Source organism: Phocoena phocoena, chromosome 13, assembly GCF_963924675.1.
Source record: "Phocoena phocoena chromosome 13, mPhoPho1.1, whole genome shotgun sequence".
NCBI classification, from domain to species: domain Eukaryota; kingdom Metazoa; phylum Chordata; class Mammalia; order Artiodactyla; family Phocoenidae; genus Phocoena; species Phocoena phocoena.
The window spans coordinates 73,790,398-73,815,097 of NC_089231.1; the positions used below are offsets into that span (position 1 = coordinate 73,790,398).

General features: G+C 53.0%; 1 protein-coding gene across 3 annotated transcripts; it reads right to left on the minus strand.

Moving 5' to 3' along the window:
* Positions 1-563: 563 nt before the first annotated feature.
* On the minus strand, positions 564-23,025 carry CABP1 (calcium binding protein 1). Of its 3 annotated transcripts, XM_065889666.1 has the most exons (7): positions 14,798-14,892; positions 9,864-10,040; positions 6,941-6,971; positions 6,535-6,678; positions 4,135-4,244; positions 3,778-3,925; positions 564-589 (listed from the first exon to the last, which is right to left on the minus strand). In XM_065889666.1, the coding sequence occupies exons 1-7, from the start codon at positions 14,840-14,842 to the stop codon at positions 564-566; spliced, it is 681 nt and encodes a 226-aa protein (XP_065745738.1). In that variant the 5' UTR covers positions 14,843-14,892. The 3 variants fall into 3 exon arrangements, with proteins under 3 accessions (XP_065745738.1, XP_065745737.1, XP_065745739.1); XM_065889665.1 differs by lacking the exons at positions 9,864-10,040; positions 14,798-14,892 and adding an exon at positions 22,378-23,025; XM_065889667.1 differs by lacking the exon at positions 9,864-10,040.
* Positions 23,026-24,700: the final 1,675 nt, after the last annotated feature.

Here is a 24,700-nt window from a genome sequence, read left to right on the forward strand (position 1 = left end):
GGAAGAGGCTGGGTGCCTAATGGGAACTCAGTACAAGTCGAGGGCAGGGAGGTTCACCCAGTTCTGGGCGCGCAGCTGGTACTCAGGAAACGCGTGTGTCATCTAACCAGGCTGGAGAAGCAAAGACCCCCCCCCCCCCACGGCCGCCTTTCTCTTGGAAATATTTTTATTGGTTCTGAGATAACAGGGCTGAGGCGAGGGGGGACGGGCACAGAGCTAAGGAGGGCGGCGAGAGGCTCTGCCCCGGGGGGCAGACATGCTGTGTGGGGCGCCCCCAGCCAGCAGCGGCTGGGTCTATGGCACTTGGCGCCCGGCCTGACTTCCGCCGGCCTGGCGCGGTGGCCTCCTCGTCGGCGGGCGCCCCCCTTTCCAGTTGCAGGAGTCGTGAGTCTTTCACAGTGCGGAGGGGCGGGGGTCCGGGGTGGGCACCTCCCCGGGGTGCAGGCAGGCCCCATCCGCCAGTACGTCCCGGGCTCTGGGCGGCGGCGGCGGGATGAGGCGAGCTCCGGCTCCTCTTCTCCCCGCCCGTGGAGCTTGGCAGTCCTGGAGGGGCCCTGGCGGCCTCAGCGGGACATCATCCGGACAAACTCTGCGGTGGGGTGCACAGGAGGGGGTGGGGAGAAAGCAGCAGTCAGGGCCCAGGACGCTGCCTCCAAACCTCCCTCGGATCGGTGGCCCCGTGTCTATTGCCGCGGCCCCTGACCGATGCTGGTCCCCAACGTCCACCCAGCATCTTCTTTTTTTTTTTTTTTTTTTTGCCAGCGCCACACGTTATGCGGGAATCTTAGTTCCCCCACCAGGGATCCAACCGCGCCCCCTGCAGTGGGAACGCGGAACCCTAACCACTGGACGGCCGGAGAATTTCCCCCATCCAGCATCTTCCAATCCACCGTCTACACAGCAGCTAGCAGGAACTTTCTATCTGCGTATCTGACCCCTCTTAAACCTCTCATGGTCCCCACTGGATAACGTGCTGGATCCTGACACGACCCCAGGGCCTCCCTGTTCTGGCCCTAGCTGACATCTCCAGCCTCACCTGTCACCACTCACCTCCAACCACTAAGCTCTGACTCCACAGAGCTCCCTGTCAGCACCTCAGGGGCAACCAACACACGCCCCTCCTGTTCACCTCTCAGCTTTCCTGCAGCCTATCCCTGCTCCTTCTCTTTTAACTAGACTTCATTTTTTAGACCAGTTTTAGGTTCACAGCAAAATTGAGCAGAAAGTACAGATTTCCCATACGCTCCCTGCCTGCCACACACATGCACGGTCTCCTCCATCGTCAACATCCTGCAGCAGAGTAGGACATTGGTTACAGTCAATAAAGCTACGCTGACACGTCATTATCACCCCAAGTCCATGGTTACATTAGGATTCATCCTTGGTGTTGGACGTTCTGTGGGTTTGGACAAATGTATAATGACATGTATCCCTATTGTACTATCATACAGAATAGTTTTATTGCTCTAAAAATTCCCTGTGTTCCCCATCTTCATCCCTCCCTCTCCTCACAACCCCTGGCAACCACTGATCTTTTCACCGTCTCCGCAGTTTTGTCTTTTCCAGAATGTCATATCGTTGAAATCACAAAGTATGTAGCCTTTTCAGCCTGGCTGCTTTCACTTACTACACATTTAAGGTTCTTCCATGTCTTTTTATCACTTGATAGCTCATTTCTTTTTAACGCTGAATAATATTCCATTGTCTGGATATACCATAGTTAATTTATCCATTCACCTACTGAAGGACGTCTTGGTTGCTTCCAATTTTTGGCAATTATGAGTAAAGCTACTATAAACAACAAATCTGTTTGCAGTTTTTTGCGTAGATATAAGTTTTCAATTCCTTTGGGTAAATACCTCTTCCTTCTTTTTCACCTGCTGGCTCCTACTTATCTCTTAAGGCTCTACTTACTTATAGCCTCCTCCAGGAAGTCTTCCCTAATCCCCCCTCCCAGCGTGGCAAAGGTGCCCCCACTGTGCCCCACAGCCTGCTGTACTTCCCCCAAACAGCATGGACTATACTGCTGGCTTTGGCTCTCCTCGCTGGTCTTGGGCTCCTCAAGGCAGGGATCAGGTCTCAGCACACACTAGGTGTACAACACACGCTGGTAGAATGAATGGGGGATGCTGGGCTTTCAGGGAAGAGCTGGCATCTGTGGGAGTCACTACCTGGACATGGGGTGACCTGAAATGTTCAGCTCTCGTGGTAGCAAAGCCTTCTCTCCATTGCCACACTCTCTTTGACCTTGAAGACCAGCTACTCCCCAGAAAAGGCCTCCCAGTCTTTGTGTTCTGGACATATTCACAGTCTTGCTCATGGTTATCTTGCCTTTCTGCTCAGAATGCACGTTCCTGGAGTGCAGAATCAATGTTTTGCTGTTTTTTTTTTTTTTTTCCCGTATCCCATGGTGCCTCAGATGGTATCATGTACAATGTAATGTATGTAGTGGTTGAGATTCCAGGCCTGAGTTTATGACCCAGCTCTGCCTCTTACCAGTTAGCAAGTTATATTACTTCTCTGAGCCTCAGTTTCCTCATCTATAACATGAGGTAATAATGTGCAGTCCCTAGAGTCATCATGAAAATTAAATGAGATAATATGTGTAAAGCTACTTAGTACAATGACTGGTATACAATAAGTGTACAGTTATAGATGATCACTATTATGATTATTATTGGTTATTTTAAAAACACTTTTACTGAGCGTTCATTATGTGTCTGGTACTGAGTTCTGTGGGAATGACAGAGATAAAGAAAGTGGGGTTCCTCTTCTCCAAAAGTTCAGAGTCAAGCAGAGATATAACTAGCATTTAGGGGCCAGTGTGAAGAATGAGGGTGAGCCTGAGGTGTTGTGAAAGCCCAGAAAAAAGGAAGTTCAATCTGGGGAATGAGGAAAGCAGTGTTTGAGGGAGTGGCCCCACTGCTGGGTCTTGAAGGACGAATAGAATTTAGGACCAGCGAAGAATAGGACAAAAGGCATCCTGACAAAAAGAACAACGTATTCAAATGACAGCTTAGGAGGTTCATGGACCACCTATGGCTTTAAGGTGGAGTGTGAGTGAAGGAATGGTAGGAGCTGTGGCCAGAGAGGTGAGCCATGGAGAGATTTTAGGGGGCCTGTCAGGTTGAGGAATGTGGTATTCAGAAAATACCTACATGGATGGATGCAGGAGTAGGTGGACAGATAGATGGAGAGAGATGGATGGGGGCAGATGGACACAGGGATGGATGGATGGATGAGTACATGGATAGAGATGGGAAAATGACTGTACAGACTGATGGACAGATCAGTGGAAGTATGGGTAGAAATATAGGCAGATGAGTAGAGATATATAAATGTATGAATGAATGTTGAGAGGTAGAGATGCATGGATAGATGGAGAGAGGTACATGGGTAGATGGATGCATGGATGGATGCATGGGTGAATGTAGAGAAGAATGAATAGGTGCATGGATGGATAGATAAGGCCATAGATAAATGGTTCTATGGATAATTGTTTACACATGGGTGAGTGGGTAAATAGGCACCTGGACAGATAAAGAGATAGATGGATGAAAAGATGGAAAGATAGATATGGAAAGATGGACAGATTGTTGGATGGATGGATGGGTGTAGGGATGGAAGGCAGATTAAAGGGGTGGCAGGATGGAAGGGTAGGGGGATGGAAAGTTGGAGTGCACTGATGATTGCACCATGGATACACACGTGGAGGGCTCTATGGATGCCCACTACTGCCCTGGTTTCTCTTCCACTCTCAAAACCACTTCCACCTACCTTCAAAGTCCACTCGTCCATCCCCATTGAGGTCCACATCTCGGATAATTTCTTCTATGTCTCGGTGTCCCACCTGATGACCCAGGAGTTTCCTCATGGCCTCTCGTAACTCACTGGTACTTATCTCCCCATCACCATTGGTGTCAAACTAGAGAGGGCAGGAAGGAGGGAGGAGTAGCTACAACATGGAGACTGTTGGAAGCAGATCCCTTCTCCAGCACCACTGTCCCGCCTTCCCCGGATACCTTCTCTGTCCAAGCTCCTTCCCCTGGTCTGGGATCCAGAGCTCACATTTCCGTCCCAGGTTGGAATTCTAACAAGCTCTCCGCCCCTGCCTGTCCACTGCCCATCACTCACCTCTCGGAAGGCATCTCGCAGTTCCTTTACTCCAATCATATCTGCCGTCTCCGCCAGGAGTTTAGGTCCCATTAGCTCCACAAAGTCATCAAAATCCACATGGCCACCCACTGGGGACAGAGGAACAGGCTGGATCATCCATCTAACCACTGCCCATCTGGGACTTCCCTGGCAGTCCAGTGGTTAAGACTCTGCACGTCCACTGCAGGGGGCACGGGTTCGATCCCTGGTCGGGGAACTAAGATCCCGCATGCCACGTGGTGCAGCCAATAAATAAATATATATATATTTAAAAAAATAAAAATTTAACCACTGCCCATCTCCAACTAGGCAACTGAGGGAACTGCCAACCCTCCTTGACCTGCCCAGCTCCAGGCCCAGGGTATAAGCAAAGGCCAAATGAGGACAGAGAGGTGACCATGGACCGGGGATTGTCACAGAATGGCTCAGGGGAGTGGCTGGAGTTTGACTAAAGGAACAAGTCAGGAAGTTGACAGGGGTGGATATGGAGGGGAGAAAGAATTATTAGGTCACAGAGACAGGCAAAGAATTTCAGAGGAGAGACAGAGACACACATGCAGAAAAGCAGAGAGAGAAGCAGAAGCCGTGGGCACCTGGCCCACCTGCCCCCGCCTTTCCCTCATTGTGCAAATAGAACTCACCTTCCAAGCGGCCCTCAGTGGGGAGAAATACAGGGGGCCTGCCCCCCGGGGTCTGCTCACAGCACTTTCAGCCAGTGACTGAGTTTGGGGGATAAATACCCAGCCTGAGAGGTAAGGGCTGGGGACAACTCCGAGGTGGGCCCGCTATGCCAGCTTCCCGAGCTCCCGGCAGAACTAGACTCCATCACCCACAGTGGCAGCTGCTCCAGCGCCTCCTGCCTTGGCTCCTCGTCTCCACCCTCTCATCTTCCTACCCCCTACCGATGCCGTCCTGCCCTTTTACGTCCTGCGGAGTAAACTACCGCACTCAAACCCCTGTCTCCCGGTCTGCTCCTGGGAGAATGAAAATGAAGACAGAGAAAAACATAATAATGGCATCCTCTGTTCACCTCTTACTGTGTGCCAGGTATTTGGCTGTTTTTTTTTTTTTTTTTTTGCGGTGCGCGGGCCTCTCACTGCTGTGGCCTCTCCCGTTGCGGAGCACAGGCTCCGGACGCGCAGGTTCAGCGGCCGTGGCTCACGGGCCCAGCCGCTCCGCGGCATGTGGGATCTTCCCGGATCGGGGCACGAACCCGCGTCCCCTGCATCGGCAGGCGGACTCTCAACCCCTGCGCCACCAGGGAAGCCCTATTTGGCTGTTTTAAGTACGTCCAAAAAAGAAAAACAGACTCACAGATACAGAAACAAACTAGTGGTCACCAGTGGGGAGAGAGAAGTGGGAGGAGGGGTGAGATAGGGGCAGGGGATTAAGGGATGTCAACTACTATGTATAAAATAAATAAGCCACAAGGATATAGTATACAGCACAGGAAATAGAGCCAATATCTTATAATAACTTTAAATAGAGTATAATATATAAAAATTTTTGGGGCTTCCCTAGTGGCACAGTGGTTAAGAATCCACCTGCCAATGCAGGGGACATGGGTTCAAGCCCTGGTCTGGGAAGATCCCACATGCCGCGGAGCAACTGAGCCCACGTGCCACAACCACTGAAGCTCGCACACCTAGAGCCCGTGCTCTGCAACAAGAGAAGCCACCGCAGTGAGAAACCCTCGCACCACAACGAAGAGTAGCCCCCGCTGGCCACAACTAGAGAAAGCCCTCGCGTAGGGATGAAGACCCAATGCAGTCAAAAATAAATAAATAAATAATTTAAAAAAGAAAAAAAATTTTTGAATCACTATGTTGTACACCTGAAACTAATATAATATTGTAAATCAAGCATACTTCAATAAAAATAAAAAAGAAACTTCCAGAAAAGGCAAATCTGCTTAGATAGAAAGTAGATTAGTGGTTGCCTAGGGCTGGGGAGGGACTTGGGGGTAATGGCAAAGTGATACAGGGTTTCTTTTGGGGGCCATGAAAATATTCTGAAATTGGTTGTGGTGATGGTTGCCCAACTTTAAATGTACTAGAAGCCACTGAAGTGCATATTTAAGTGAGCCAATCGTATGGTCTATGAATTATATCTCAATAAAGCTGCTACCAGAAATAAAAATAAATGAATAAATAAACCATGAAAAAATAATAAAGAAATAAACATACCCCCAATTGACTTCCTGTGCTCTACTCCCTCTATTCCACCCCTCATTTTACAGGTGAGGAAATCGAGGCACAGAGAGAGTAGTTTGCCCCAGGTCACAGAGCTGGGAAGAGGTGGGCCGAGAACTTGAACCCAGGCAGAGGACGGCAAGGGCGAGGCTGGGGAGGGAAGGAGGTACCCGGTGGAGGGACTCACGGTTCATGTTGATCTGCTGAGACAGCTCGATAAGCTCCATCTCGGTAGGCATGTAGCCCATGGTGCGCATGCAGTTGCCCAGGTCCCGGCAGTTGATGTAGCCGTCCTTGTCTTTGTCAAACTCTCTGAAGGCCTCCCGGAGCTCTGGGAAAGCGGCGGGGAGGGTTGGTTGTGGACGGTGTGGTGGGGGGTGGGGGGATGACCTGCAGAGTCTCTGGGGCAGAGGCAGCCCGAGGGCCTGCTGACTCTTGCATTCCTCCAACGCCTGGCTCCACAGAAGATGCCTGGCTCTGCACCAGGCCCCGTTTGCAGGAGGCCGAGATATCTCTGCCTCTCTTCCCACCCACCTTCCTCTCATCTTTCTGGATGGCTGAGCAACCCTCTCCCCTAAGGGGCCAGTTCTTACCTTCAATCTCCTCTGGCCGCAGTGATCTGTCCTGAAACAAAAGAACATGTCCTATTAGCAGCTGCAAGGGGCCCAGAAGTCGTACATGGCCCAGCTGACGGCCATCCCAGTGGCAGCAGGCACTGGGCGGGAGGTGATGGGGCAGCAGCAGAGGCGTGCCTGCACCATGTCCTGGAGGGGAAAGGATGCAGCCCCACCTGTCCCACAGACATGGGAGATGCCCAGGGAAGTAGGAGCCCTCTCCAGCCTGGGTACAGAACCTCTGGACCCCCAGCCCCTTATTCCAGACACAAGAATGTGTCAGCGAACAGAGCTGGTCTGGAGGCCAAAATCTGTAAATAAAACGGGGTTAGCGGGAGGTCACAACAGAAAGAAGAAGGCTCTACCCAAAGAAACCAGGAAAAGCAGGGGAGAAGAGGCCTGCAAAGCAATGGGAGAAGCGAGGGGCCGGTGGGGAGGGGGGGAAGTGGGGGCCCAGACAGGCACCCAAGAGGGAGGAACAGGAGGCGGAGGAAGAGCCGAGTGAGTGGAGGCAGGATGAGGCTGTGCCCTGCTTCCTGGGCACAGACCCACCTTCTCCAGTTGGACCCCCATCCTATACCTCGCCCTGTCACAGGACACAGCATAGGATCCTGGGGGCTGCCAGTGCCTCTGGCGGCTGCCAGGGTCCAAAGCTCACGTCTGCAGCCTCAAACAGTGCCCAGCTCTCCTTGGGGAGTCAAGGAAGCCCTGGGACGAGGCATCTGAACAGATGGCAGAGAAGTCTCCAAAGAGCAGGCCCAGAGGAAGCAGGGGGCAGGCTCCGGCTGGTGAGGTGTCAGTCACCCCAGGCCTGCCCAGGAGGGAGACAGACTGGCATGAAATGGATGCGGTGCCCAGATGGACATGCTTAGCAGGCTCCAAAACTGGTCCACGGGGCTCATCCTCTCCATATGTCACAGCTGTCTGCCTTTGGGCAGGGAGAACACGGGGCAGGGTGTGCCCACCCTGAGGAAGTGCACACCAGGTGTGGGCACACCGATCGCAAACACAGACACATGGGTGTGCCACAGCGAGTGGGCCACAGCGAGCGTGAGGCATCTCAGCAGTGCACACAGGCTGTTCTAGCCAATAGGGCCAGGGCGGGTGAGAGGCTGCTGCCCACCTGCTCCAAACTGGCCCCAGGGCAAGGGACCCCAGTGCTGGAAAATCTGAGAATCTTCTAGAAAGGGGCTGCTGAGCAACATTTTGTGGGACCATCACCTGCGCAGGAAGGACCCGGCTCTCAGAAGTGGCCGTACGTGGTAGGACAGTGCTGAGAGTGTACGTGAGCCTGGAACGAGTAGGCTGCAGGCTACCAGGTCCTGCTAGCGGCATTTTTAGCTGAAGGTAGGACTCACCTGAAGGTGTCTGTTTCTGTGAAATAATCGTAAGGACTTCCACTTTAAAAACCTGTCACTGTGCACAGGGAGGGGTTGTCACGCCCTCTAATACCTACCTAATCCTACCTCTATCACCCACTAGCTGCTCCAAGTCAGACTGGGATCTTGGGTGACCAAAAAGAATGTCTTTTACAATGCCCGGGACCCCCAGTAAGTGAAAGTGTCAGCGACTATATGCATGCAGTCACACGTGCAGAGTATGCTCACTGGGACAAGTGACACAACCTTTCCCACCCTGCAGGCCTCAAGTAGCCTCTCACATCTCCAGGACCCAGCTCTGCAGCCCCCACCCTACTTCTTATAAACCCAGAGCCAGGGAGCAAAAAAGCTGGGTACCCCTTGGCAGTGTGCCCGTGGCCGGAGCTGGTCCAACTGAGTCCTGCTGGCTGGTCCCTGAATCATACACTCCCCAGGGCAGAGTGGCGGGAGGATGTGTAGTAGAGCCGGGGATGCCCACCGATGGGGCAGAGAAACCATGAGCACTGATTTGGGGGATCAGGTGGGAATGGAGCCCACCACACCCCTCACTCCTCAACTTAAGCAGTCGAGGGACGAGCTTGGCCTCTAGAGTCAGACAGACTCAAGGGCAAAGCCCAGATCTGCTGCTTCCTAGATGTAGGATCTTGGGCAGGTTCCTTCAACTGTGTACGCCACAGTCTCCTTATCTGTAAAATGGGTTAATACCAGTACTCACCTTACACGGCCTTGGTGAGCATCTGTGAGGCAAGATGCGTAGTGTTTAACAAGGCATTGAAACCTACTGATGTTTGAATCTGTAACATCACTATTAATACCCTCCTCTCTGTGACTGTTCAGATACCCACGGGAGGCCATCCAAAGCAGTGGCCACGTGACTATTTAAATTGGAATTGGAATCAAAGAAAATTAATAATTCACTTCCTCAGTTGCACTAGCCACATTTCAAGGGCTCGGTGGCCACATGTGGCTAGTGGCTACTGTAGAGGGAAGGCAGTGCAAATTGGACAGTGTTTCCACAGAAAGTTCTACTGGATGGTGCCGCGTATTCAGTACTGTTGTTCAGAGCACAGGAGGTCTTTGAGCCAGTATCCCTGAATCTGAATCCCACCTCTATCACCCACCAGATGTTACCTTGAGCATGTTACCTCTCCAACTCAGTTTCCTCATCTGTAAAATGGGGAGGATAATAGTACCTACCTCTTGGCGTTGCTCTGAGGCTTAAGGGAGGTGATGAGCCAATGCACTTAGCACAGTGCCTGGCACATAGTAAGTGCTCAAACAAAACAAAACACCCAAGCAATATTAGCTGCTATTATTCCTTGCTGGTGGATGTGGACTCACCAGGGCTTTGCAGCCATCAGTGGGAAACTTTGGGGGTCAGATTCACAAGTTGCGGGTTTGAGGTGTATCCGTTGGGGGACGTGCACTGCTGAGTACAGAGCCCCCTCTTCTTCCCAGCACCTCCTTCCTCACGCCCTGTGAAGCCAAGTCGAGCGCGGCTCCACCAGGGCCAACTTACGTACAGGCTGCCTGTTCTCCGCGAAGCCCTTACGCAGGAAAATGCAGGCTGGGCCCAGCAGGTTGTGCATGACGGCGCAGTTCTGGGCCAGCATCAGGAGCGGTCCGGGGAGCTCGCTGCTGGCCGCCAGCCCCTCCTCACTCGTCTGCACCACCGTATAGCTGGTCTCCTCCTGACGCATCTTCAGCCAGCACCAAGCAAATACAAAAGAGAGGTAGGGCATCACCTCCCTGCCCAGCTGGGTCCTCCTGGCCCCAGCCTGGCTCCTGGTCCTAGAAGGGGCCCTTCTCAAGAGCAGACCTTGCAAGGCAAACAGCAGGGTGCAGAGAGCCCTCAGGATGCTCTGGGGCAGGCATCAAGCTGGTCCAACAGGTGAAGTCCCCGATCCTTGGCCAAAACGGATGCTCCAGGGAGAGCTGGGTCTGATACCCTCTGTGTGGCCCATGTGCAGACACAAACACACATACACACACACGTGCACAGAACCACACACTCGTGTGCATGCAGAAGCTCAGAGAGAGAAGCAGGCAGAGGGAGGCTTCTGTTCATTCAGGGAATAATGTCCTTTCCCAAGATGCTCCCAATGTCCCAGCGCAATTCCCGGGGCTAAGCTCCCCGACTGACCTCTGACCCTACCCCCACTGGAACCCACTGGAAGGCAGTGAGAACCATCAGAACTGGTGACACAAAGAGCAGAGGCTCAGCTAGCCTGTGAGACCGGAGGCTGCAGACACAGGTGCCGCAGTGAACAGAGATGAAGCAGCCAGGTGTGAGAGGCGGGGCCTGGGGCAAAACGGGTGCTGTGTGTCCCCTTTGAAGGGACAGCGTTATGTAACTCCAGCCCTGTGTTGCCAGATCTTCTGATTTAAAGCACCAGGTGGGCTAAACAAAGCACATCTGTGGGTTAGATTCCACCTAGTGTGTGGCCTCGAGACTAGACGCTCTCTACCACCAGCAATTCTCCTCGTCCCTCCCACCTTCACTGGCACCCTGCCCAGCCCAGCCTGCAGGACCTCTAGAGGCTGAGGCAGGGGCCCTCTCTGCTGGCGGAATATAGCTGGGCTCCCAGGCCACGGCCAGCCCACCCTCTTCCCTGATGTTTCCCATGCAGCTATAAAAAGTCAACACTGCCCACAGATCGTCCTCTTAGGGCAACAGCAGCAGCCAGACACAATATTCTCTTCCACCCCAGCCTCCCGGCCAGGATGCCCAGCATCGCCCCCAGAATCCAGGGCAGTCTGCCTTCAGCCCTGAGCTTGATGCCTCCCCGCCCCCCAGCGTGGGGATTTGGAGCCAAACCTTCCAAGGAAAGAGAGAGTGGTGGAAACTTAGAGGGCTGTCTTTGTCCAAGAACGCCAGAGCTGCATGCCCTGCCCGTCCATCCTGCTGTACCCGCTTTCTAACAGTTTCCTCCAGCTCAAGGAAGGCCACGCCCAGGAGAAGATCCCACGACCTAACAGGTAGCCTGTCCTCCTAGGCGGACAAGCAGAGCAACCTCCCCCATCTCACCCTGTCCTCGTAGTCCTCCTTCCCGGAGCCCCACACTGTGGAGCTATAGTCTAGACGCTCTTCCAACTTCCTAAGCCTCTTCCAGGCCTAGAGATGAAGGAGCAATATTCTGGCTCCTCAAAGGGAAAGCAGCAACTCAGACCCGAGGTGCAGGACCTCAGTCCAAGGCCTGAGTCCAGTGACTGCAAAAAAGGGTCACCCTATGTAATCTTAGAACTTGAGGGGTGTCAGACATGACCAGGGTCCATTCTGGTTTGATGACTAGGAGAGGTTCAGAGCCTCGGCCACACTCGCATAGGCTTCGGGGACATGTCTCGAGCCAGGGCAGGACCAGAGAGCCCTTCCTGACAGAGGGAGCCCAGGAGTCGACCGTGGCTTAACCCCAGGAAACGATCTCAGGAGATGTTGGCAGAGAATCAGCCTTTTCGCTTCTGGCTGATTCTCACTCACTTGGCTTGGATGAGCATACCCAGAAGGAGGCAGCAGGCAGCACAGAATTCCGAGAGGAGCTTGAGTATAACTGGCTTTGGACTCAAACAGTCTTGGGGACAAATTCTGGCTTGCCGCTTGCTTGCTATGTGACCTTCGGCAGGTCACTTGACCTCTCTGGGCTCTGGTTTCCTTCTCTGTCCAATGGGTACCATCAGGGCAACTCACAGAATTCTGTGAGAGGTAAATGGGCTATTGCACAGTGCCTAGAGCAGCGTAAGGGCTGACTATGTGGGGTTGCCATGGTGATGACAATGATGATGACAACGATGATGACAATGGTGATGGTGATGCAACTTAAGAGATGCTGGATGCCAGAAGGCATTTACATCTGGCTGCAGAAGAAGTGGGAGAATATTCGCCAATCAAGAAAGAAGTGAGAAGGACAGAGAAACATTTGCTCCCACGAAGGAGGAACCAGTGATGGCTGGGAAATTTCCACTGCATCTCTTGATCTTAACCCTGCTTGGCACCAAGTTGCCCCAGGACGCTTCTGTTCTTCCCTGGCCAGTGATGGTACCTGACAGCCCAGTCCTGCCCTGCTCAGAGCCTGGAGGAGGCCTCCTCTTTCCATTACCAATTCCCAGCTACTACTTAGGAAGCCAAGTGGGCAGCGGCCCACAGGCTGACAATGTTTTCTGGCACTGAGGGGACGTCTCCAGAGTGTGGCAGGGCAACAGGAGGGGCTGGCACAACTCATGACCTAACAGCTCTCTAACAACACAAGCTCGCCAAGCACAAGCTCCTTCTCACTGAAGGTATTCAAGGAGAAGTTGAGTGAGGAAGCACTTGTTGAGGTGGGCGAGAGCATTGCCCAGTGAGTGGGAATTTGGGCTAAGATGACCTGTAAGGTCAGGTTCGTGAATCTATGAATAACATCTCTGACAGCAGGAAAAAGAGAGAGGCAGCCTCTCACAGAGGCAAAAATAAAAACAAAATACCAGATTGGGCTTGACATATATATACTAATATGTATAAAATAGATAACTAATAAGAACCTTCTGTATAAATAAATAAATAAATAAAATTTTTAAAAAAACAAAAAAAAAACCCCAAAATACCAGCTCTGGATTTACACAGACCAGGGTTTACATCTGAGCTCTGCTTCTGGTTGGCTGTGGGATCTTAGTAACGCTCTTATCTCTGAGTCCAGCTCCTTTCTCTAGAAAATAGCCAAGAGAACTACTGGGTGGAAAAGAGCAAATGAGATAACAGGTGTTGGAGATCTTGCAGATATTCAGGAAGAAGCAATGATTACTATTATACAAATACATGAAATTGAATGCAATATGTTTTATTATCTTTTGCCCTACTCCATGGATGCAAAACCTCTCCTATTTCCCTTTTTACTTCCATCCCCCTTCTCAGAAAACCCAGAGTGGAAAAGCTAATAACACTAGCTAACATTTACTGAGTGCTATATTCCAGGCAGTGTTCCCAGCTCTTTCCTTAGCTCCCCAAAATCACCTTTGGAGGTAGATGTTAGTATTTCCACTTGATGGACAAAGGAACTGAGACCCAGAGGGGTCAAGTAACTTATCCAAGGTCATATGGCTAGAAAGAGGAGACCTGAGAAGTCTGACTCTTAAGCACTCTGCTGTATAAGGGAAGATGGGTTGGGTAGGACAGAAGGACAATACTTGTTCTTCAGTTCACCTCTTTAAACTCTGGACAGAACCCAGGGAAAGGGCCTTCGCCCTGTGGTCCTCTAAACTAATTCAGATCCGTTTCTGCTTCTCTGCAACAGTGTGGAGGCCACCTCTGATGCGAAAGACTCTCCTTTAAGATGACAGATGATTGGGGGGTGTGTGCACAGAAGAAACAGTCAACCCTCAGAAGGATCCAAGGAACAGTGAAGATTAAAAGGAATTTGATGTGAGCAGCTTAGCTAAATGAGGAAGATGATGAGCAGAAAAGCCTGAAATGTCCTAAATTGAGAGGCTGTCAAACTAACAGAGGAGATAGAATGGGGCTGGGGGTAGAGAAGCCATTAGCTAACCTGAGACCTTGGGTTAGTTACTTAACCTGAGTGGCAGTCAAGTTCCTCGTCTGGTAAATAAAATAATTTGGAGGAAAACATCCCTCACATTACTTCTTCCTTTAAGTAATATCTATGAGTTTCTTCTATGGCCTGACTACAGAGGGCTAGAGATACAGGCAGAGCCCACTTAAAGCAAGACCTTACAGATATAAGCCCAGGTTTGCAGGAAAGATGCTTTGGAGGTGATTATTTGCTTTCCTAAAAGGATTCTTGCAAAAGGATATTATTGTGGTGTGTGAGCAATACATCCACTACAGAAAGCAACTTAGAGACGCCTTTGCTGTACATTCTGTTTCTCGATGGAAACAACCCTGGAGCCCCAAACCAGTCTGGTTCTAGCTGTGAGTCTCTGACTTGACCCAAGAATTATCAAGGGTAGAAGGGGACACCTGGCTTGGTTCCTCTCAGGAGCAAGACGATCTACTTCAAAACCCACAACTCTGAAGGCTTAGAGACCACCAGAGAGGCTCAGAGACGCTCAAAGGAGATGAATGAGCCCCCATCCTAATGCCGGGAAGGAACCAGCAGCAGCAGGGTCAAAGCCCAGCTCAACCCTCTTCTGATCCTGTTGGCTCCAAGGGGGGTCTGTCCACTCACATCCTAAAGATCCACGCTTTTCATGGAGCTACGTGGTTTCTTTCCTAAATCTTGCACAAATTCCCAAACACAGCGCCCCATGCAGCTTAAAGTCCCAACTTCAGCTCAGAGCCTGGGACATAGAAAACTGTGATAGAAGGGAATCTGGAGGTAGAAACAGGGAAGCAGCTCTAGACAGAACCCACGGGAAGGGTAGCAAGCTTCAGATGCCCACCCTCTCTGCCCCCAACTTCTGGGGCAGAGGGCAAGATGCTCCAATCCCCCGCCCCAGGCTTTGGGCCCTGATCACTCCAGAAACATACCTTCCTTGAGAGATTTCTCAGTGGAGACTTGACACAGTTGCCCATCCTAAGCTGAGGCAGCCCCTCTCAGGATCCCCGGGTCCATGAAGGAGGCTCCTGGGGGCTAAGAGACCTTAGTCTGGGTCCCCACCAACCCTAGCCTCCCTCTGCCTGCGCCGTCTTCCTCCAAGACCGATCTGAGTCCTCTCTCTTGCGCGCGTGCTCTCTCACTTGTCTGCCTGCTCCTGTTCCCAGATTTTTTTTTTTTTTTTTTGTAGATTGTGTGTGTTCATGTGTGTGGGTTTAAGTTTCTGGACACTTTCTTAAGGAGATGAAGGTAGGAGGGGAGAGTGCAGGCACAGAGGAAATCGCCCGGAGAGCTGACGGCAAAGGGCAGCCGAGCTGGAGAAGGCTGCCGGATCATCTACATCAGATTACAGCTGAGGCCTCTCCCCAGTCCATTCCCCTTCCCTCGGCCCCTCCTCTCTGGCTGTCAAATCTGCAGGGAGATTGCCTCGGGGAGGGGAGCCCAGAATGGCAGCTGCAGCTAGGAATTAGGCCAGCAGACCCAGAAGGGGAAGCAGGCTAGTTTGGGCCCCCAAAGCCAGGGTGCCTCCCAGCTTCCAACCTTATGTGTGCATTCTCACACACACACACACACACACACACGCGCGCGCCGCGCGCTCAGGGACAAACACGCATCTTAATCACCCCCGCCATCGCAGCTGGACTGAGAGCAGGCAGCTCCAGTGAGGCCCTGGGAGATCTTGTGACGAGTCTCCATCACGCTCCATTTTTCACACTTGCCTCCTCACCGAAACGGGATGAGGCTCCAGGGCTGGAAGCACAGCTGAGCCGACGCAGCTCCTTCGGCTCCCTTCACTGTGCGCGCTCTCTCCGACCCAAGGGAAATCAAGAGCCGGCCCTGAGGGGGTCCTGATGGAGGCAGTGCTGGCACGGCGGGCGGCCGTGAGCAAGCGAGGGCGACAAACCTCCTAATCCTCTGCCTGATCCCCATAGAGGATCTTTCACCGGTTTCCTTGGGGGTGCAGAGAGGCCGCCCTTTGCAAAGCGGTCTTCAAGGTCCCATGAATGAAACTTTTTAGGTAACTGGCACGTCCTCGTCCCTCCAGCTTCCAGCTTTGATGTGAATTCATCTCAAGCCTCAGATGTCACCTCTGTGACCTACAGCCCCAGCCAGACGACCCAGGAGAGGAAGTGTCCCCGTTTCCCTGCACCCGGCTTTTCCCAGCAGGGGGCACCAGAGCTAGGCTGGGAAGCCGAGCTCTTCCCAGGCCCTGAAGCAAAACCCTTTACACGCAAGGCTGAGAGTTTCAGTCCAGAGGGGCTCCTCTCGCAGGAATTTTTGTCCAGTTTTGGGTGGCTGGTCAGAGCTCCCGTTAGGGGAAGATGGGTGGGGACGCTGCCCAGAAGGTGCCACAGGCCAGCTCCCAGGGAGCTGGGGAGGGAGGTCCCTGGATAGCTTTTGAGGACCGTGGCGCTGACGACGATGGAATGGTTTATTTTCGTCGGGGAGTCTCTCAGCAGCCTGGTTCCGGCCTCTGGAGGCCAGAAGGAGGAGACTGGGGGGGGGGGGGGGCTGGGGGGGCGCTGTTGACACTTAAAAGGGCAGGAAAGGGGGTGAAGATGCTGCCGGGGAGCTGGTACGGGAAGAGCCAACAAAAATGCCTTCTTCAAAGACCTGTTCCTCGGAAACAGAGCCTGAAGGCAGGGTCGTGGGAAGAGCAACGGACTCGGATGGGAAGGATCTGGAGGTCTGGGGCTGAGTCCTGGCTCCGCGGCTCCGGAGTGCTCACATGGCAGCCCTCAGTTCCCTCGCCTGTTGATACGGTGCGTGCGGGGAAAGTGCGTGGCACTGGACAGGTACTGGATAAGGAATTATTAAAACGGAAGAAGGAAGTATCATTTGTCCCATGTGCTTGGCTCTGGGAAAGTTGTGGGAAAGAGATACACACGGTCCCTGCTTTCAGGGAGCTCACATTCTGGCAGGCAGGCAGGAGATATTAAAGGGCTATCAACATACTTAATCTCAGTTCAGGTAAATGCTATGAAGGAGAAACACAAACACTCTTGAGAATGTGAGACAGGGGTCTGACTTAGTGTGGAGGGATCAGGAAAGACTTGTAGACGAAATGTAGAACACTGACCATCTGCAGACTCTTTTGAAAAGCTAGGTCTCACCGCGGACCCCAGAGGGGAGATGAGCTAGGCTCCGGGTACAAATCCAATTCGTATGAACTAAATGGGTGGATACATGCAAAGGCGGCACAGTGCGAAGCAGGGGCTCTGAATGCTGGCTGCAGACTAGGATCACTAGGCACCTTCCCCAGAGATGCTGATGGAGTAGGTGCAGGTGAGCCCCGGACGCTGGTGTTGTTTAATACTCCAGGTAATTCTAACCTGCAGCCAGTGTTGAGAACCACTGATCTAGAGGTAGAGAGCTCAGCATACAGAGTCGGACAGACCTGCGTTCAAATCTTGCGCGCCTGCCTACCAACCATGTGACCTTGAGGACTTCTTAATCTTTCTGAGCCTCAGGTTCTGTATTTATAAAGTGGATACTCTAATAACGCTTCCTTCATAGGACTCTTGTGAGGAGTTAATAATACATGCAAAGGGCTTGGCACAGTTCCAGGCACACAGAAGGCACCCCTTCCCCTGCCCGGGTGGCGACGTTGGTCCTAAAGGGCCCAGCAGGGCCTCCATTCACTCAGCAGGGCACCCACAGGCTCAGACCTGGTGGCTTCTGCCCCCCGCAGGCCAGTGCAGAGCACAGCACACATTTGTCGACCTTGGGATACGCCTCTGTCCTTAGAGACAAGGAGACCAGGAGACAGCAAAACCAGGCCCTTGTGGAAAAGTCCACGCACTTGGAAGAAATCCCATCCTTTAGCGAAGAGGGTGCTGACACCAGCTTGAGGCTTAAGGGCAGCCAGGGATTCAGGATTCCAACCCAGAGCTTGCTTAATCTATTTTAGGTTGAGCAGATGGGGTGTGTGGTGGTTGTGTGTGACAGGAGTAACTACTGATCTTGAGGAGGCAGATGGCTTGACCTTTGGCAGAAAATTTCACAGAGGGCTGAATGGTGGGGGCTTCCCTAAGGAGTAAAGCACATCCCACGGCCCCGCCTCCCCATCAGTATGCACTGTGGCAGCAGCCCCTGGGCCTCCAGAAGCCACGCTTAGAGTTCTGGAATGGAATAATAGGATCAGAGGGATGAGAAGGATAAACCCATTGCTGATTATTCCTGATTAGGAGGGAGGCTGGCTTTGGGCCCTGATCAGTCCTATCACCAGCATTTGAACTTGGATGGCAGCCCAGTGTTAAGACACTTGGGGAAAGCTGGGTCGTAACCTGAGAAGTGCTTTGTGGATGCTTCTGACAGATAGGAAACGCGCTTCTGTGACTTTCCACCGGCCAGTATGGTGTGGCACTGGCAGGTTGTTTGGAGACAGACACACCACATCACAGTCCTGCCATTTACTTACACTGTGACCTTTGGACAAGCCACTTCCCCTTTCTTGAACCTGTTTCCTTGTCTCTAAAATGGGGCAAGATAATGCTAAGTTTCGCAGGTTGCTATGAAGATAAGATAATGAGAAGATACTTTGTCCATTGTTTACTGGGCTCTAGACAGAGGTTGAAAGTGCCAATGTTGCTTCTGCAAAACCTACGAACTGAACACCGAGTGATTCCTATCACCTATGATTGATCTCAACCACAAACTGACCTTCTCTTCCCCCTCCCCAGGACCCAGAGAAAGGCCACAGGGACTCCCAAGCCCTCTCAGAGAGCAGTAGGGAGTGACTTGGCTGGGCAGGAGTAAGTAATATACACAAGCCGTCATTCTAGGCACACAGGCCTAGTGCACTTGAATCCGTTAGGATCCAAACCATATGGTCCCTCTCCCTCATCTAAGCTATAGGAACCAAGAAACAGAAGTGCAGAGGCTGGAGATTCATTCACTCACGCATTAAATACCTTGACCCTCTTACGTACAAAGCAGTTGGGAATTGGGCTAGCCTACGCAAATCAGAAGGGATGTCTCTATAGTTGAAGAAAGGGGATGGGACAGAGCTATGGGTTTTTTTCCTCTTTGCCTCATCTACAAGAGGTGTTTCTTCCCAAATTTAGGGTAAGGAACAGAAAGACTATTCTTAAAATAGTTTTCCAAGACCCAGTGCCAAGAGTTGCCCCCAAGTCATGCCTGTCCTGAGTTAATTTTTGATACCACATCTTCTCTCTAGGCAGCTGGGTGGCTTGTCTTAGCTGGCCACAAAGAGGGTACTAGAGGAGGTCCTTTGTCATTCAGCTCCTTTTTTTTTTTTTTTTAATTTATTTAATTTATTTATTTTGGCTGCATTGGGTCTTCATTGCTGCATGCGGGCTTTCCCTAGTTGCAGCGAGCGGGGGCTACTCTTCGTTGCAGTGCGCATTGTGGTGGCCTCTCTTTGTTGCGGAGCATGGGCTCTAGGCACGTGGGCTTCAGTAGTTGTGGCATGTGGGCTCAGTAGTTGTGCCGCATGGGCTTAGTTGCTCCGCGGCATGTGGGATCCTCCCAGACCAGGGCTCGAACCCATGTCCCCTGCATTGGCAGGCGAATTCTTAACCACTGCGCCACCAGGGAACTCCCTCAGTTCCTTCTTTTAATGGCCTTCCTCACTTGGCTCAGAGACAGCTTTCAAACTACCTGACGCAGGCCCTCGTTCTGACAATTACTCTATTAATAATAGTATTAATGAAGCCTGTGCCCTTTTCCAGCACTCACTCTGAGCCAGCCCATTTGACATCCTTAATCTTGTATAACCCTCATAAGAGCTCTGAAAGGTAGTTTTTTGTCAATCTCCTTTCTGGATGAAGAAACCCAGACCAGAGAGAGAAAATAACAGGCCCAAGGTCACAGCAATAGGAAGTAACATTGCTGGGATTGGAACCTGCAGCTCTATCTCCTAAGCCACCATTCCATGCCTTAGCCTCAAAATCACACCGTCTCCCTGCAGGCAGTAAGGATGCTCTGTTACGTCACTGGAAGAACCCTAATTCCTGTTCCCCCTAATGAAAGAGTCCATCTTGGTACCTTCAGTGTCACTTTGGCCCCGGCCCTCCCTGACTCTATTACAAATGGAAAGAGTTTCTGACACAGTCCTTGGTAGTTAATCAGCAACAACAACAATAATAATAACTAACATCCATAGACCCTTGCTCTGGGCCAAGCTCTGTGCATATCTCCATATCCCCTTTTATTCCCCCGGAAAACCCATTGAGATACTATGATTATCTCTATTTTGCAGATAAAGAAACATAGGCTTACTGAGGTCAAACGATTCACTGAAGGTTAAAAAAAAAAAAAAAAAAGGAACTTGGGAGACATGAAAAATATACTTCCCCAGGGCTATATTTTGCCCAAAGCAGATCCTATCGGAAAGTTTCTATATTCAGAATCTCATTTCCCTTCTCTTGATCCTGACCCTGTCTCTAAGGACAGAAATCTCAATGCAAAGAGAAGGGACAGAAAGCCTAATTCTTGCAGGAGACTGGAGACTCTGACGCAAAGTCCCAGGCCGGGTTTTGTTGCTGTTGCTGTTGCTGGAGCAGATGCCTTAGAGCCGTCAGCAGGAAGGCCAGACGGGGTGTGCCCAGCTTTAAAGAGAAAGCCTGCAGCTCCAGGGGCAAGAGCTTCCAGAGGGAGGTAGTAAATATTTGATGGGGCCTTCCAGTTCTTCCTGACTCAGGTGACCCTGGTGACATTTCAGAACATGGAACTGGAAAACAGCCTTCATTTTATGACTGAGGAAGTAGAAGCAGAAAAGCACATGAGCTGAAATGCTCTGAGCTCACAAAGGGCCCAGGCAGGCAACTCCTGCAAGACTGCAAAGAAAGGGCCCTTTTTCCAGAAACGAAGTCAGATCACCGGCAAACTAAATAACCAGGGAGTGTGTGATTCTGGGCCAATGACCTACCCTTCCAAACTGCTAGATTGTAAGCTCCAAAGTAGCCAGAACCCCGGCTATCCTGTCCACTTTCGTCTCCATAGTGCCCAGCAAACGCCTGGGCAAAGTAGGCGATCAAAATATATTTGATAAATGGATAAATAGTTGTCACCAATTCAACGACACAGTGTCCCTTTTGCAATCCAGACCACTCCTGCCCTAACACCTGACACCCCCTCACTAATACAGAAGCCACTGCAGTCAACTCTTCAACATATCACTGCACTAACTTTCACAGCTCTGCATTCAAATCTCTACTCTGGAGAACCGTTTCCAGATAACTTGGCTAATGAGGGCTCCTGGCAGGAACAAAGCCACACTGCTGCCCTATCACGCCACCACAGCAGCCCCGTGCAACCCGAGTCTACGTGCAGCTGCCTTCATGTCAGCTGCCTTCATGCCTCCACCGGCATCAGACACTGCAGAGTAGTATTTTGAAAAGGAATGTGCAGATCTGAAACAAAACACGCACGGCCTCCTTGGAGCATGGGCTCTAGGCAGCATGGCAAGCCAGGAGCTTGAAACGGCTTCTTTACGCTATATCCTAGCACAGAAACACACAGGCCCCACCTTCGCCCACACAGCACGCGACACTCTGATCAGACCTGTGTTACACCCCTCCTCAGCTGCTGCAGAACTGTGTCCATGCTGTGCCAACGAGTTTGACTTAATTATGAACTCAGAACTAGAGGAAATCCTGGCTTTGCTCAGGAGTTCACAGGTTCCTTTCTGCTGAGCCTCTCTCCCCAGCAGCACAGCCCCTAACTGTAGACCTGGATTATGACCACGGGGCCATTTTTAAAGGGCAGATGCCCAGCTGCTTGGGGTTCTTGAGAGAAAGGAAACAAAACGAGCCACTCGTGACCCCTTAGTGACCTTTCTGACCCTAGAATACACACTAACTCAGACTAGGGGTCTCTAGGTGTTATTCCATGTCCCACAACTCGACAACTGCCCACTACCGTCTTAATGGCATCCCTAGATGACAACCTCCTTAAAATATCCCCGAAGTTCCAGTCTGAGCCATAGCTCTGTACATCCCTCCATTGACTACCCAGACACTCCTCTTTTCTCATATTTTTACCTTTCCTAACTTTCCCAGGTCTTTGGGGCCACCACAGGCAATGGCTAGGGTCCCTCATCCCCAAACAAGGCTGTGTACCCCGAGGTCCCCACTCTTGATCCCCAGACTCCATGCCCATTGGTCTCTTGGGTCGCTCATTGGCCGTCTTGGCCAGAGGCCGGAGGAGTGGGTTTGGTGCCACCTGCTCAGAGCACCCCTCCTTGACCCCTGCAAATTTCCAGGCGGTTTGTGGAGGTCGCTCCCCGTCCAGGACTGGCCCGTTCCGGCAAGTGGAGGGAGGCTAGGCGGTGGGGCCTCGCCCTGAAGACGCCCGGAGCGTGGACAGCGCACAGGGTGCTGAATCAGGCACGGGGGAGGAGGCGCGCGGGCTAGGGCGCCGGGCGGCGGGAGGACCAGAGGAGCGTGACCCGGGGACCCGCGGGCAGCGGGAGGAGGGCTGTGGGCGCGCAGCCGCGGCAGGGTCCCGAGCGCCTCTCCAGGGAGCGGGCGGGAGGCGCGGCCCTTACCTGGCCGAAGGCGGAGCTGAGCATGGGGCGCAGCTGGTGGAGGAACGGGTCTGCCTCGGACGCGGCGGCTGGAGCTGAGTCCCCGCGACCCGGGGCTCGCAGAGAGCCCCGGAGGCCGAGCGCCGGGGACAGCCCCCGTTCCTCCCCATCCCGCCCGCGGGCCGGCGGCAGCGGCGACGGCGGCGAAGGTCGGGACGCCGCGGCCGGCGGCGCCTCCCGGGGCCTGCAGTGCGCCTGGGGGAGCCCGCGCCGGCTCCCCCGCGCGCCCTCCTCTCGCGGCGCCGGCCGGCACAGGGGCCTCCGCGAACTGGGGTCCCCGGACGGCGGCGGCGTGCCCGGGCAGGGGCCGGGCAGCCGGCGGCTGGACAGCACTGGCTCCCGGGCAGGGCCGTGGCGGGGAGCCCGGCTGCCCCCGCTCGCCGCCGCCGCCTTCAGCAGCGACGTCTTGGACTCGCTTTTAGCGATGTGCGAGCTCATCGCGGCGGGGCCCGCGCTCGCATGGCCCGGCGGGGGCGGCGCGGTGCGGCGCGGCGCTGGGCCCCCGGCGGGCAGAGAGCGGGGCGCCCGGCGGGAGCCGAGCCCGAGGACGCGCTGGAGGCGGGCGCCGTCCCCCGGCCGCTTAAATGCGGCCCCGTCGCCGCCGCCCATGTGACAGCGCAGCCTCTACGCCTGGAGCCCCGAGCTCCCCGGCGGCTGGCGGTGCGAATCTGGGGGGGCAGCCGGCTGTCCCAGAAGAGCCCACCCCCGGCTCCCCGGCGGCCCAGGTACCGCCGCGCCCCGCCCCTTGCCCCGCCCCGCGCTCGAGGAGCCCCGCTTCCCGGCGGCCCCTGGCGGCTGAGGGGGCGCTGCGGCGCGTAGCCGGGAGCGCCGGGAGAGCGAGGGAAGGGGCTTGGCGAAGGGCCCCAAAGATGCCCAGACCTTGGTGGCGCCGGCAGTCCCCCTTAACGTGCCCGGACGTTTCCAAATGACCCAGAACCGCCGGAACGTCCAGAAATGCTGGCGGGGTGCAGTGTCCACGGGGTACAACTTTGGAAACGATGACGAGAGAGGTGAAGGAAGTAAACTCAAGACCCAAGGAGGATGAAAGCACGCTATGCGTGACACCACCACTACAAAGCCCAGAGCCAGAACGGCGTGGAAGGACACTGCTGGAAGGAAAGGCTCCACTCTATGGGGGCTTCACCCACTCCCAGTACCCTAGAGTGGAACCGGGATCACCCTGGTGAAGCAGCCACAGGATGTTCAGTTCTCAGAACAGAAGCCAGGTGGTATCCGCTTAACCTGGGCTTTGCAGGGTCTGGTGATTCTCAAGTCTCAGGTAGGACCCATTTGCTGCCCCTCCAGCTCTTGTCTCCCCTCTCACCCTCTTGCCCTTCTAGATGTTAAAGAAATTCCTGCTCTTGGTAGGCAGCCAGGAAGTCACACAGGCCTGGTTTGAATCTCAAACCCCTGCTCTGCCACTTACCATCTGGGTAACTTGGGCAAGTGTCATCAGCCTCTCTGAACCTTGTTTTCCTCTTCTGTAAAATGCAGATAATAATCATAACTAACTTCTCGGTGACATCCGATGACACTATCACATAAAAGTCCTAGTCTAGTGTTCGTAACAGGGCCGCACGTGCAGTTAAGCTTGTTCCCTTCCCTCTGCGCCTATGAGGCCCCATCCCCTACTCTTGTTTAGTAATCGGATACTGGAGATTTGAAGGAGTGGGGTGTGAACCTCCCAGGCTCTCCCTGTTCTGGTCTCTGGCCCTGATGCCATCCATGCAGGAGAATAGGGCAAGTCTGGCACCACCAGGGAGGCCCTAAGGAAAACAGGATGGGTGGGAAAAACAACTGCCCAGAGGCCAAAGCGAACAAGGGAAGTTCCTCTTGTTCTCCAGCAGCTGTTCTCCCCTCACCTACTCTCAGGGGCTGAATTGCCACATCAAAGCCTGGGAGTTTAGGAACTCCCAGGTTCCTAAAGCACAAATACTGAGGCCGGCTGGGGTGCAGTAACCCTGACGCCTCATTGCCATGTCCATTCTCTCGGAGTCTGAGGTCAATCAGTGTTTTACCTGTTCCGGCCCTGAGAATAATCAGTGTTGGGCAGGATTAACAACAAATGTACATTCTGGATAAATCACAGGAGATAAAGTACCTTAAACGAATCCCCCAGGAGCTTTTTTTTTTTTCCCCAGGAGCTTTTGAAAGCAGTGGGCTGAAGGGTATTCTAAATCCCCGCTGTGCCCCTCTTGGAGAGCTTTCTGAAATTCCCTAAATATTCTTGGGCAAGACCTCAGTCTGAGACGAGTTTCTGAAAAAGTGAAGAACTTGCTTACAT